The 15,066-nt window shown below is 38.4% G+C and overlaps 1 protein-coding gene across 1 annotated transcript in view; it reads right to left on the reverse strand.

Annotated features, from left to right (window-relative positions):
* The window catches only part of Ecpas (Ecm29 proteasome adaptor and scaffold), a 118,146-nt gene that overhangs the window by 74,535 nt on the left and 28,545 nt on the right, over positions 1-15,066 (reverse strand). The window contains exons 3-6 of the mRNA XM_051162553.1: positions 10,738-10,854; positions 8,644-8,762; positions 7,209-7,358; positions 1,814-1,982 (exon numbers count right to left, since the gene is read on the reverse strand). Coding sequence (XP_051018510.1) covers positions 1,814-1,982; positions 7,209-7,358; positions 8,644-8,762; positions 10,738-10,854 — 555 coding nt within the window. The remainder of the gene's footprint in view (positions 1-1,813; positions 1,983-7,208; positions 7,359-8,643; positions 8,763-10,737; positions 10,855-15,066) is intronic.

Here is a 15,066-nt window from a genome sequence, read left to right on the forward strand (position 1 = left end):
ATTAAAAAAAAACAGAAAGAAGACGAAGAGGAAGAAGAGAAGGAGGAAGAGAATAAAAGTTGATTAATTTGGAAGAAAAAGTATTCAGAATTAATTAGCCTTCATTTTTAAAGCTAAATTATTCATTTCAGCACCAGACTATAGGGTGCCTTGTATTTGTTAAATGCCTGCCCACTCAGATGCTTACTGCAGATTGCCACATACCACAAGTATTGCCTTTTAACCTTGTCTCCCTGTTTGACTAATAAAGAAAGCCAATACCTGAGGCAGGGACAGAAAAAGATAAGCATGGTGAAGGTTCGTGGCTTTGGGGACCAAGAGGATCTTGGGAAGGAGAAGCAGACAGATACTGGAGAAGGAAGAAGGAGGAAAATAGACTTGGGATAGAAAAGAGCCAAATGGGCCCAGAGGAGGAACTCTGAAGTTCACATAAAAGACTTTGCCCAGATGAATAATCTTAGCTAGTATTTTGGGATTATGAATAGGAGATAGCCCAGACAGGATGTTAGAAGCAATGGCATGGGACAGAGGATGAGAGAGACTGGAAGGCAGTTTAGGGGGTTAATATCTGCCTAGCCCAGATAAAATAAGACAACAGGTGTCTTTTTTATTATAATAGTGGGTTAGATTACTGCCATAATAAGTATAAGTCTAATAATAAACATTAGGACATATCATTAAACTAACAGCAACAGATTAGACAAAACACAGAGAACTTTAAATTCAGCAAACAATGACCAACTTAAGACTGTAAGTGAACGGTAGCAATAACTACTACTCAGTGAGGACTAGGTTCAGTCTAGTAACAGAAGGGAGACCCTGGGTAATCTCAAAACCTCAGTGCCTTTTAGAAAAAGAGCCTAATTCTGTTACCTCATTAGTTGCTGTGAGGATTAAATGAAATAATGTACTTCAAAGTACCCAGTATAGGCCTGCGCAGGTCACACTCAATGGAGTGGTTTCTGCACTCACACTACGGTCTAAGGAGGGAAAACAAAAGGTGTACAAGCATGAAGCAAATCTAATCATTACAACCCTCATACTTGCTTCTTTGCCCTTCTACTTGCTTCTTTTTGCCCTCTCCTGAGAACACTTTTGACCAGTGGTCACTTACATTCCCAAAAAGAAAAGGATCAAATCATTGAGACTGCTATGGAGAAATAAAGGAAGGATTGGAAGACGAACCCATGTTTCTTGAATTCCAAAATAATTACATACTGATTTCTGTTCTTCCCTGAGGTGCCTGGTGACAGACACAGGGAGGCACCTTCTCTGTAGAGCACCAGTCATTTTTAAAAAGCTGCTCAGAGAACATCTGTGTCCTGTTTAAATCCAGAATAAAATTCTTAATGCCAATTTTTAAAACCCCAAGAAGAAATATAAAAGGGAGTCATGCTTTTCCCCACATTGTCACTTGTGAAGTATAGAGGTCCTTGCTTTACACAAAATATACAGCCCTAAAAGACTGAATGAAAGCAGCAAATGAGCTAAATAGTTAAGACCTATAAATTACACATTAAAATGATAGAAAACTAAATATGCTCAATATATAATTGGGTTATGCATAATACTTGAAAGACGTGAACAATGTTAGAAAGGCATGAGGTCATTTCCCACCCCTCCCTTTCCCTAAAGCTTTAACAAATAAAATGACAGAGGAAAAGAACACTTTCCATAGTTTGCTCCTTTCAACATATTCTTTACAGAACTTGAATACACAGGAATTGCACTGCACACACTGCACGTCCTTCCATGAACTTCAGAGGGGCACGTGTTCAGGGCCAATTCCCATGATGAGCAAACTGTGTGATACCTGCTCCAACTGTTCAGGCGTCCACGGGTTATCACCAATAACTCGTTTAGCTGCATAAAAGCTCATTCCTGGGGGAGGCTGTGGGATTCCAGAACCTCCCCCACTGTTTGAAGAAGAACCCTGTGATGAAGATGAATTTTGGCGACTCTGGGATTCATTTAACACATATCTGAAAAGCAAATAAAACTTTAACTCTATAAAAACATTTGAATTTGTACATAAAACATCCAATCACACACAGTCCTTGTACAGTATTATGCTAGAAGAGTGGGTCTCAACCTGTAGGCCATGCATGTCCCTTTTGGGGGGGTTAAATGACCCTCTCACAGGGGTCGCCTAAGAGCATCAGAAAACACAGATATTTACATTACAATCTTTAACAGTAGCAAATCTACAGTTATAAAGTAGCAGCAAATTACTATGGTGGGGATCACCATAACTTGAGGAGGAACTATATTAAAGGGTCACAGCATTAGGAAGGTTGAAAAACACTGTGCTATAGGAAAAACTAAAATAAATATTTTCACATAAGGAATCATTTGTTATTTTGTTTTGGTTTTGGGGGTGGCTGTTGTTGTTGTTGTTGCTGCTGCTGCTGTTGTTGCTGTTGTTCCTGAGACAAGGTTTGTCTGTATAGCCTTGGCTACCCTGACTTACTCTGTAGACCAGGCTGGCCTCCGCTGGGATGAAAGGCTTGAGCCTACAGTGCCCAGCAACATAAAGAATCTTACAGATATCTACATCTTTAGCAAAGTAAGCAGAAGAACCTATCATTCAAGGCAGTTGTACCAACAGTGGGTACAAAACATCTGTACCATTTCCAAGTACATACTATTGTCTGGTAAGTTAGTACAGACACTCTGCTTTTTTATTTTTAATTGACAAATACAGACGTACTGTTCTACCCTTGGCTGTCCTGGACTCACTCTGTAGACCAAGCTGGCCTCGAACTCACAGTGATCCACCTGCCTCTGCCTCCTGAGTGCTGGGATTAGAGGCGTGCGCCACCACGCCCAGCTCGTAATAATAAAGTTTTTTTATAATTTTATTAATTTATTCATATTACATCTCGACTGTTAGCCCCTCCCCTGTTTCCTCCCATTCTTCCCTCCCTCCCATTTCTCCCCTTCTCCCCTCCCCTATGTCCGTGACCTAGGGAGACCTCCTCCCCCTATATATGCTCTCAGAATATCAAGTTTCTTCTTGGTAACTTGCTATCTTTCCTCTGAGTGCCACCAGGTCTCCCCATCCAGGGGACGTGGTCAGAAAAGGGGCACCTGAGTTCCTGTGAGAGTCAGATCTCACTCTCCACTCAACAGTGGAGAATATCCTGTTCGTCGGCTAGGTCTTGGTAGGGGTTCAAAGCTTACTGCCTATATTCTCCTTGGCTGGTGCCTTAGTTTGAGGAGGACCCCAGGATCCAGATCTGCCTGTCATAAAGTTCTTCTTGTAGGTTTCCAGGACCCTGTGGGTCCTACTATTTCCCCATTCTTCCATGCTACTCTTGCCTAAAGTCTCAATCGGATGTCCTCACCTCTGACCCACTTTCTTGGTAAGAAAAGATTTTCATGGTACGTATCCCTTGGACTAGTGTTTTGATATAAGTGAGTATATACCGTTTGCCTCTTTTTGCTTCTGGGTGAACTCACTCATTATGATAATTTCTAGATCAATCCATTTGTCCACAAATTTCGGGGATTTCTCGTTTTTAATAGCTGAGTAGTATTCCATCGTGTAAATATACCACAGTTTCTTAGTCCATTCTTCTACTGAGGGACACTTAGGCTGTTTCCATGTTCTGGCTATTATGTATAATGCAGCTATGAACTTGGTTGAGCATATGTCCCTGTTGTGTGGTAGGGCATTTTCTGGGTATATTCCAAGGAGTGGAATAGCTGGGTCTTGAGGAAGCCCTATTCCCATTTTTCTGAGAAAGCGCCAGATAGCTTTCCAAAGTGGTTGTACTAGTTTAAATTCCCACCAGCAATGAAGGAGTGTTCCTCTCTCTCCACATCCTCGCCAACATGTGGTGTCATTTGAGTTTTTGATCTTAGCCATTCTGATGGGTGTAAGATGGAATCTCAGTGTAGTTTTGATTTGCATTTCTCTGATGACTAACGAGGACGAGCATTTCTTTAAGTGTTTCTCGGCCATTTGATATTCCTCTGTTGAGAATTCTCTGTTAAGTTCCAAGCCCCATTTCGCAATTGGGTTGTTTGGTTTTGTGGTGTTTAATTTCTTGAGTTCTTTATATATTTTGGATATTAAACCTTTGTCAGATGAAGGGTTGGTGAAGATCTTTTCCCATTCTGTAGGCTGTCGCTTTGTTCTCTTGACAGTGTCTCCTGCCTTACAGAAGCTTCTCAGCCTCATGAGGTCCCATTTATTAATGGTTGACATTAAGGCCTGGGCTGTTGGTGTACTGTTCAGGAAGTTGTTCCCTGTGCCTATGTGTCCCAGGCTCTTCCCCACTTTTTCCTCTAACTGAATTAATGTCTCTGGTTTTAAGTTGAGGTCTTTAATCCACTTGGACTTGAGTTTTGTGCATGGTGACAAATAAGGGTCTAATTGCATTTTAAGGTAGGAAAAGTTAGAAAAATAGAATTTTCTCATCATATATTCAAAGTTCTTTACATGTATCTCCTTGTTATTGTTATCTTATTTACTTTTAGGTTGTACAGAGTAGAAATAAACCTCTAATGAATTAAGTTTTGGTCCAGTAAAAACTGGTATTCCTCATAATCAAAATAAATTTTTATGTAAGTATTAGTTAAAATCCCTTTAACTCTGTAATTCTATACTGACAAATCTGATCTTAATAGGCACTAAGTTTCTCATTATAATTAAAGAACCACTTGGGAGCTGTGGTGGTTTGAGCTCATACTTGGTTCCTAGTTGTTGGTGCCTTTGGGGGGAGATTGTATCTGCCAGATGAAGTAATTCACTGAGGGTGAGATTTGAGAGTTTATAGCCTCACTACACTTCTGCTTCTCTTGCTCAGCTTCATGCCTGCAATCAAGGCCCTGAAAAATCAAGCTACTAACTAGAGGAACAGGGGAGCAAACTAAAGAAAAAGACTCATACGGCTTGAGCCTTCTTATCTACTCTGAGGACAGATGATACGCAGCTCTGCGTGCCTGGTCCTCTATGTCCATGCACACTCAAAATCAAGGAAGACAGGATGAAAGTAAGGAACACTTTAGAAAACTGTCTCTGGCAACAGGAACAAATCAGTAGGCTAGTGGTAGATCACAATCTGGAAACTAGATGAGATTCCAAAGTCTAATAAAACATATTTTGACTGCAAAGAGCTGACAATCTATTAAGAAAATGAAGATGGTCAGTCAGTGATGGCAAGGCCTTTAATCCCAGGACTTGGGAGGCAGAGGCAGGCAGATCTCTTTAAGTTTGAGGCCAGCCTGGTCTACAGAGTCCCAGGACAGCCAAGACTACACAGAGAAACCCTGTCTTGAAAACCCAAGAAAAAAATAAAAATAAAAAGAAAGGAAGGAAAGAAAGATGAAGATGTCAACAAAGTGATTAAAAACACAAAGCACTACACAGATGTTTCTTGGGGGTTATGAAGACACAGAAAAATAGAGTAAATACATCTACCTAGAGCAAGGACTGTCTATCAGAGACACAGTTGACATCAAGCCTTTCAAAGTGACTTTCTGACTCAAATGGCATATACTCACTTATATCTGCATACTAGCCCAAGGGGCATGTCCCACGAAAGCCTTCATTTACCAGGAAACTGGGACAGAGGGGAGGACATCTAATGGGACTCTAAATGAGAGAAGCATGGGAGAAGAGCAAAGTAGAAGGATCTAGAGGGTCCTAGAAACCTACAAGTAGAACATTATGATAGGCAGATTTGGGCCAGGGGGTACCGCTCAAACTAAGGCACCAGCCAAGGACAATACAGGCGGTAAACTTTAAGCCCCTACCCAGATCTAGCCAATGGTCAGAACATTTTCCACACTTGAGTGGAGAGTGGGATATGACTTTCTCACGTACTCTGGTGCCTCACATTTGACCATGTCCCCTGGAGGGGGAGACCTGGTGGCACTCAGAGGAAGGACAGCAGGTTGCCAAGAAGAGACTTGATACCCTATGAGCATATACAGGGGGAGGTAATCCCCCTCAGGAACAGTCATAGGGGAGGGGAATAATGGGAAAATTGGGGGGAGGGAAGAATGGGAGGATACAAGGGATGGGATAAACATTGAGATATAACAAGAATTAATAAAAAAATTTAAAAAAAAAAAAACAAAGTGACTTTCTGCTGTTTTCTCTGTAGAAGAATAACTTAACGTGAGAACTAAATGCATCGCCCTAGAAAATAAGATGACAAGTACACGTAGGGGAGTATAAGCCACTGAGTGCATATAACAACTGGCTACTGAGAGCCCACAGTTCTAACTGTGCTTTGATTAAGATTTGTGCTAAAAATCAGACAGCATTATTTGAAGACATGAGAGAGGTAGGCAAAGTACAATATGTATATATAACATATCATGGTGAAACCCATTATTTTGTATGCTATCTAAAAAAACTGAGAAAACAAAGATATGTTGGGGTGCTCTTTTGTGCACTGTGTAAAGACTGTCTTTGTATATTCACGTGCTGATTTCTGCACCACCTGAGAGCTGAGTACAGGCCAGACTTTGTTTTGTTATACTGAAAACACTCTCCAGCACCTTCCAATGGGTTTAATAAAGAGCTGAATGGCCAATAGCAGAGTCAGAAAAGAGAAGCAGACCTTCCAGCAGACACAGAAACTCTGGCTAAGAATCAGGCACAAAAGAGTGTTTCCAGCCAGATGTGGAGGAAGGAACAAGGAGCCAGGCCTGAGAAGAGGTATGAGCCACACGGCAAAGTGTAGATTTATATAAATAGGGCAGTGTAAGTTAAGAGCTAATTGTGGAACAATCCGAAGCTAAGACCAAGCTTATGTAATTAATAAAAAGTCTCTGTGTCATTATTAGGGTGGTCCAAAGAAAGTCCAATTTTACAGATATGAGAACAAAATCACAGTTAGAGCTGAACAGATCCAAAACTAAATGGTAGCAGTATAAAGGACTTCAGGACATTGAGAAAACAAAACTATGAAACCAAAAAAAAAAAAAAAAAAAAAAAAGCTGGATATGATTTCCAAAGGGTACAAGGTGCGAGGAGGCTTGCCGTTGATTTCAGCTTGGGACAGGTGAAGTCTAAAATCGCATACAACCAATATGTAGTACAAGTGGTCTTCAGCATTAGGACTGATGTAACCCTCGGAGACACATCCATTCACAAGTGAGCTGCATCATTTAAAACTGCACACAATGTCCACATAGCAAATTCAGTGAAAAGCACCATTGCTTGTCACCACCTGCTGTTGTTAACTCACCCGTAAGGCATCAGAAGGACATCTAACATAAAGTCCAAAAGCAGCTGCACAGTCTTTGGTTTCTCAGCAAGATTGAAAGGAGAAGCTGATTTTGATGATTCAGCAGGGTATTTCATGTGAAAAAGGGTTGGTATTAAAAGATGCATTAAGCTGAAAGAAAAATGTTTATTACAGCTACTTTGCAAATCAATTTTTATACATGCAAATAACAGAACAGAGACCACTTAATAAAAGTTAGCAATTATTATCAGGAGCTATTCATTTTTTTATACCAATTACCTACAACAAAGTCCTGATTCAGGGACTGACCTTGATTTCCGAACCCCAGCACTCAGAAGGCAGAGGCCAGTGGGTCTCTGAGTTCAAGGCCAGCCTAATCTAGTTCCAGAACAACCAGAGAAACCCTGTCTCAAAAACCAACAAAAAACAAACAAAAAACTCAAAATATTAAGCGGTAACTGGTATTTAGTCAATGTGGTTCATCACTTTAAAAATCTAGGGAAAAAAATGCATATAAGGTAAACTTGACATTACCAAAAGGTACTTCATATAAAATTTTAGATAAAAGTAAAATTCAACATATTTCTTCAATAAAAATTTAATTCAATTACTAATTTTAATTGTAAGTACCTGTAATCTTTTGTTCAAGGCTTATGGGTCCCTGGGTTTGATCCCCAACACCATTAGCAAACAACTGATTGATTAGTAAGTAAATTAGAACTGGAAACATCTTTCCAATTGGCAGGTCTGAGACATAGATCTTTTTTTTTTCACTAAGTCCAGAAACAAATGGTGTCATCTAAGTGCTTCCATGTTTCCAGTGCCTATATTAATAATACTCTATTGTTTCCAAAATTTGCTAAGAATTGTTTTACCCATCAAGATAGAAATGTCCTGATGAAAAACGGTTTGTTTTGGTTTTGGTTTTAGTTATTTAATGCATGTATGGGTATTTCACCTACATGTATATCTATCTGTACACCACAAGGATAGTCTAGTGCCCAGACGCCAGAAGAGGGTGCTGGATTCCCTAGAACTGGAGTTAACAGATGGTTGTGAACCACCACGTGGGTGATAGGAATTGAACTCAGGTCCTCTGAAAGAACAGTCAGTGCTCTTAATCACTGAGCCATCTCTCCAAACTCAATAAAAAAGATTTAAACATCACATAAATTAACCACTTAAAAACAGATGACAAAAACTGAAGCAGTTTAACTTAGAAAAAATGTCATCAGTCTTGCACATTTTTCAATGTTTGTATCAAGAACTTTATAATGCTATTAATAAAATAGTAACTAAAATATCACAGAAAATTCAACTATCTTTCAGGCAAATGACCCTTCCATTTGCCAAGTAAAACCAAGTGTGACCTATATTTGAAAGGCAAAAGTTGTTACTCTTGCATCTGGGAGACAGGTAAGTGAGGAAGCCATACCTATCCTGCTGTGGCTGAGGCTTCCCTTCCATGGCAGTAAGAAGCGTAGGGGCCAGTTCACATTGTTTTTCCACTGGTAGGCGAGGATAGCCCATCTTAACATAAATTATAGTAAAATTCTAATGCAGTAAGAGAAGGCAAGTGAGAACAAAGGGAAAAAAGATTACAGTAAGTTTTAGTTCTAACAAAAACATCACAAGAACCATCCTCTCCACAGGTTTATTACAACTTAACCAAATTACTACATCTCAAGAAGAAGAGCCTAAGCACAACTTTTTCAAACTGTTTCTTTTAAAGTGGGCTTTTATGTACGGAAGGTGACTTAAGCTCAAGCAGTCATATGTGCAATTACTATTACTAGGAAGAAAAAAGATAATCATTTAGCCTATCTAATTGAGCAAACATTGTCATCTGATCTTCCCTGTGCTGTATTAACCCTAGATCACATGGTAACAAACCCCAGGCTTCCATTCCCTGTCCTGAGAAACCGCAGCACGCTGGTTCCTCACTGCAGTAACAACTCAGCAACAGATGACAGGGAAGCCAGGGGAAGCTGACTGCTGTACATGCTACCAGTGGCTCTTTAACCCATGCAAAATTTATAACTAAAGTAAACCCACAAATAAAAATGCAGATTTATACAAGCCAGTTGCTTAAATGAAGGATTCGCCACAAAAATGACCAGATTTCATAAGACCTTCTATTTGCATAGTTATTGAGCCTCGATGTTTGTATTTGCTTAAAAAAAAAAGACATGGTCTATAATAGCTATGTATGTCAAAAATAGCCACAGCGCCTCCCAAAGCTTGGTGACATCTGATAAAACAATTTGGGAAACTTTGTCCTATTGTTAAAAATTACAACAAATCAGGAAAAAAACGTCATCTGTCTTCACATAACATCAATATTTTTTTTTCATTTTGTTTTCATGAAATGGAATGAAGCAGAATACTTGCCAGTCTCAGATTTACTCCACAATAAAAAAAAAAAAAGAGCACCTTTTGAGTATACATATCAGAAAGAGTATTGCGTTTATTATACCTACTTACTATAACTCCACACTGTTTTCAGATTTGTCTAATATACAAATCACTAAGAATCAAATCACTGTTATTTACATACAAACAAAAATTTTATGTATTGGGTTGGGATATAGCTCAGTAGAATGCTTGCCTTTCATGCAAAAAGTCTTTGGTTTAATCCACAGCACCACAAAATTTTTTTTTAAATTACAAATATTATAGAGTACCATGTGACATTTAAATTTATGTATACATTATATAATGTCTCCATTACCTTAAACATAACCTTAAATATTTATCATTTCAAGCCTTTGTTCTAGCTTTCTGCATATTATTTTACTGTTCCTGTGCTTGTTTTCAAGAAGAGCATCCCACTATATTGCTCAGGCTGGTCTTGAATTTTTTAGCTCAAGCAATACTCCTCTTCAACCTAAGAACTCAAAGGACTACAAGTCCCACCACCACACTGGGCACCTCTACACAGCTGTGTATATAAAATATCACTGTTAGCTGGGTACTGTGGCACACTCCTGTAATCCCAGCACTTGGGAGACAGAGGCAGGTAGATCTACAGAGCCAGCCTGATCTACAAAGAGAGTCCAGGACAGCCAAGACTACAAGAGAAACCCTGTCTCAACAAACAAACAAACAAACAAACAAAATACATCACACTGTTGCCCATAGTCACCTTCTGAGCAACAGCACACCAGAAGCTCCTATTCTCTAACTTAGTACCTGCTTAACTAACCTGTCCTCAACTTCTGATAACTGCTATTCTACTCTAAATTTCTAGGAGTTTACCTTGTTCAGATCCTATATGAGTCAAATCACTTTTTGTATTAAATACCTGAAAGTCATTTCACCATTTCTTTGCCCAATAAATGACTACTCATTACCACATTGAAGCAATATTACCTGTGACTCAGCACTCAGTGAGAAAACAGCACACCATTAAAGAAAAAGTGTTTCACTTAGGTATGGTCTAAGAATGAAATTCTAACCTTGCCAATATACATCACCTAAACATATAGAAGACTTACTATAAGAAAAAAAAATCCAGAATAACTCTCACCGTGACAAAAGAAACTGCAGCAGGGTCCTGGTATTGAACCAATAGTGTCTCTACTGGGAGTTGTATTTTGGGGCGGCTTTTTATCCGTTTATTCAGATGGACAAGCAGTTCCATTACCTAAAGCAAACCCAGAACAACTGAAGTTACCAATCATATCTTTAAAATAAATTCATTTCTTAGATATAGCTATTTCATTCTTTTAAGGAACATAAAGTTGATATCTCAGAAAGGAATGTATCAGAATCAGAAACACAATATCTGCCTGTTGCAAGATACCAAGAATATTATTAGAATGCAAACTGTAAGATTCTGCTGTTTCTAGATTACATTTGGTCTGTGAAATTAAGAAGTCCTTCTGAGAAAATGTAGGAACATTGAGCTCTAGGGATTAGATAAAGCTCAAGCAGAAAATCAGTTTGTGGTGCCTGCACAAACTGATGCACCAACCAAGGACAGTGCATACAGAGAACCTAGACCCCCAATGGGCAGCTCATTCTCCACGAGGTGGGGGCGGGGCTGCCTCTGACACGAACTCTGGTGCCCACCATTTGATCACTTCCGCTTGGCAGAGAGGCCCTGTGAGAACAGGGGAAGGGATGCAGAATATCCCAATGAGGCCTGAGAGGCTCTGGCCAGACAGGAGTGGAGGAGGGCCCTGTCAGAGGTCTGGAGGAAGAGAACAGAGCACAAGAGGGAGGAAGGGTGGGAAAGGGAAAATAAGAGTGAGGGAATAACAACTGGGATGTAATGTGAATCAACTATAATAAAGGAAATATTTGTTTTAAAAATGAAAATCTATTTTAAAAAGGAACAAGAGTCTAAAAGAATATGACAAATGGTATCTAGCTGATGCCCAGAGTGGTAAGAATTCATAAAAACAGGGTCTGAATTATAATAGAATTTAGCAAAGCACTGAAGTATGTTTACTTTATCCTGAAAAATCATCTGATAACACCAAAAAATTTAAGTAAAAAATAATAATAATAAACCTAACAGGGCACAATAGTGCATACCTGTAATCCCAGCACTCAGGGAGGGAAAGGCAGGTGGATCTCTGAGAGTTCAAGGCCAGCCTAGTCTACAAAGAGAGTTCAAAACAGCCAAGGTTACACAGAGAAACCTAGTCTTTAAAAAAATTAATAAATAAATAATAAATAAAATAGAAACTTTCCTCATCCCCTTTTAGTGGAGAAGAAATAAAAGTAGAAATTAACACATCAACAATTCCTGTGGAAAGAAAGGAAAATATACAAGTTTCCGATAAATGACCTCCAACATATTATGTTCTGAAAGAGAAGAAACTGAACACTGAGAAATGATACTTTTTTTTTTTTTCAACTAAGAAAGACTGAACAGTTTTTCTGGAAGGCTACACCTATGATAAATCATTTCCAAAATATGCACTGAAGTCTCAAAGCACATGTTAGTGAAAGCTACAGTTTTGGGTAAGTACAGTGCTGACATGAGTATTTTTAGACATGCCTTTGGGTGGGTGGGTGGGTGGGTGGGTGTGTGATTATTTATTTGTGATTATTTTTGTTAGATATAAATCTAAGACTATAAGTGTCACGAGGTTATGCACATGCCCAGTTTGAGCAAATACTTCCGAGTAGCTTGCAAGAAGATGATGATAATTTATACTACTACCAGTAGTATTTGAGAAAGCAAATTGTTCCCCAAACTTGTTAACATCAAATATGACCAGGCATTAACTTTCTGCTATTCTAATGATTCTGAACAAAAAAGTTAACTATAACAGAATTCTACTTAGCAACCCTCATTTTCCTTACATTAAAAAATGCCGGGCAGTCTTTTCTGAACACGTCCCCTGGATGGGGAGGCCTGGCGGCACTCAGAGGAAGGATAGCAAGTTACCAAGAAGAGACTCGATATTCTAAGAGCATATATAGGGGAAGGTGGTCTCCCTCAATCATAGGCATAGGGGAGGGGAGAAGGGAGGAAGTGGGAGGGAGGGGAGAATGGGAGGAAACAGGGGAAGGGCTAACAATCAAGATGTAATATGAATAAAATAATAAAATGGAAAAAAAAAATGCCGGGCAGTGGTGGCACACAACTCTAATTACAGCACTCAGGAAGGAGGTCTAGGCAAGTGGATCTCTGTGAATTTGAAGCCAGCCTGGACTCTGTGAATTTGAGGCCAGTTCCAGGACAGCCTGGGCTACACACGAAAACATTGTCTCAAAAAATGATAAAAAAAAAAAAAAGAAAAGCACACTAATTAGTACAAAAAAAAAACAAAAAACAAAAACACCACTTTTTAGTTCTCTTTCACAGGATTTATCCACAAACTACAGATATTTTATATGATATCCTCTTAAATGTAACATATACTATGAAATTGATTATAAGGACTTGAAAATTCCACAAAGCCAATAAACAAAATTAGTACAATAAATTCTGGCTATATCAAGTATAAAATTTTACAGGAACTAAAGAAAAAAAAAACAAACAAACAAAAACAGCGGCTGCTTATATGTACAAGGTCCTGAGTCCAGTCACCAGTGTGAAAGAAAATAAAAATGCATGGTTGAGATTATGGTATAAATGAGTTCTATTTAAAAATAAATCTTTTGCTGGAAGGTAGTGATGGGGCACACCTTAATCCCAGCGTTCAGGAGGCAGCAGAGGCAGGCAGATCTGTGTTCAAGGCCAGCCTGGTGTACAGAGTGGGTCCCAGGACAACCAGGACTCCACAGAGCAACTCTGTCTCAAAATGCCAAAAATACATAAATAATCCTTTCATAAGTCTTATTTTACATAATTATGAAAGAGGGAAAACTGGAGCTGGAGAGACGGCTCAGCAATTAAGAGCACTGCTTGCTCTTCCAGAGGACCCAGGTTCAATCCCCACATAACGATTCACAACTGTCTGTAACTCCAAGCTCTGACATTCTCATGCAGGCAAGCATGCATGCAAAACACTAATGCACATAAAAGTAAAAATAAAATAAAATTTTTTTGAAAAAGAGGAAAAATTACATTCTAAATTTGTCCTCAATATCTATACCTTTTATTAATAATACTAGTCAAATGGCAATTATTACAGTTCCTATCATTTATAAAGCATAACAGGCACAACTACATATTGTCAAAGTAGAGATACATATCAAGAGTCCACTGTCAAGAAATCAAAATACCACACAAGAAAAGTGCTATTACTGCTTTCAGAACCATTTTTTAACCCCTGCTTACTTTGACTTTGGATTAACTAAATTTACTTTCATAAATACAGTAAAAATTTAACATGTGTAGCCATTACACAGCAGTAAATAGAACCAACCAGCTTAATTTTGAAATTACTTGTCCATTAAGTCCCTATTAAGTACATTGTTAGTCATGTGACATGAGGTAAATTTTCTTACCTCCTATGAATCTCAGTTTTTTTCATCTATATAATAGGAATAATTAGAGCACCTACACCTCACAGAATGCTAAATTGAGACTCTGCCCAATAATTTTGGTCATTACTGGGAGAAAGAAAATAATACGTAATTCTGGTATACTTTATTTTTTTTTTCTGGTATACTTTAACACTGTGCCACTCTGGCATAGCTTTTCATTTAAGTCCTACAAATGGGAAAAATGATCCTTAAATTAATAATAAAATGTTACAACTATATATCAAAATGCATAAAGCTAAAAATATTAAACAGGAAAACTACCACTGTAGGAGGGTGTAATCCCTGGCTGTCAAGACACAAGGCTAAAGGACAGTCTCTCAAAGTGTAATTGTAGAGTATTACCAGCAAATAGCTTCAGGACAGACTAAGCTCCATATCGCACAAACAAGAAAAGAATTTTAATCTCATATACTTTAGGACTGAAGATGTAACTCAATGTTAGAAAACATGCTCTTCGTGTAGCCATCCAAAATACCACCAAAAATTTTTTTAAGTTTCAACACAGTCCAGAATGGGATAAAACAAGGAATAATTTGCATCAAATACTTCAAAACTAAAAACAATGTTCTTGTTAGTAATTAAATAAAAAATAAAAGCAAACACTGCATGTCATCGTAACTATAAGGTATAACCTGAATAGCAAAGACAAACTCAAAAACAGGTTTGTATTCATTCTGAGCATTCTTGAAAACACGTAATTAATTTTTAAAATTTTTTATTAAGTGACCAAGTTTGCATTTTAAATTTTGAATCCTGGCTCACTCATTCATTATTTGGTCTTTTGAAAATTCAATAATTGAGCTGGGCAGTGGAAGTGCACACCTTTAATCCAAGCACACAGAAAGGCTGAGTTTAAGGCCATCTTCATCTACATGGAGTTCCAGGGTAGCCAGGGCTACATAGTGAA

Source organism: Acomys russatus, chromosome 2, assembly GCF_903995435.1.
Source record: "Acomys russatus chromosome 2, mAcoRus1.1, whole genome shotgun sequence".
Classification (NCBI taxonomy): domain Eukaryota; kingdom Metazoa; phylum Chordata; class Mammalia; order Rodentia; family Muridae; genus Acomys; species Acomys russatus.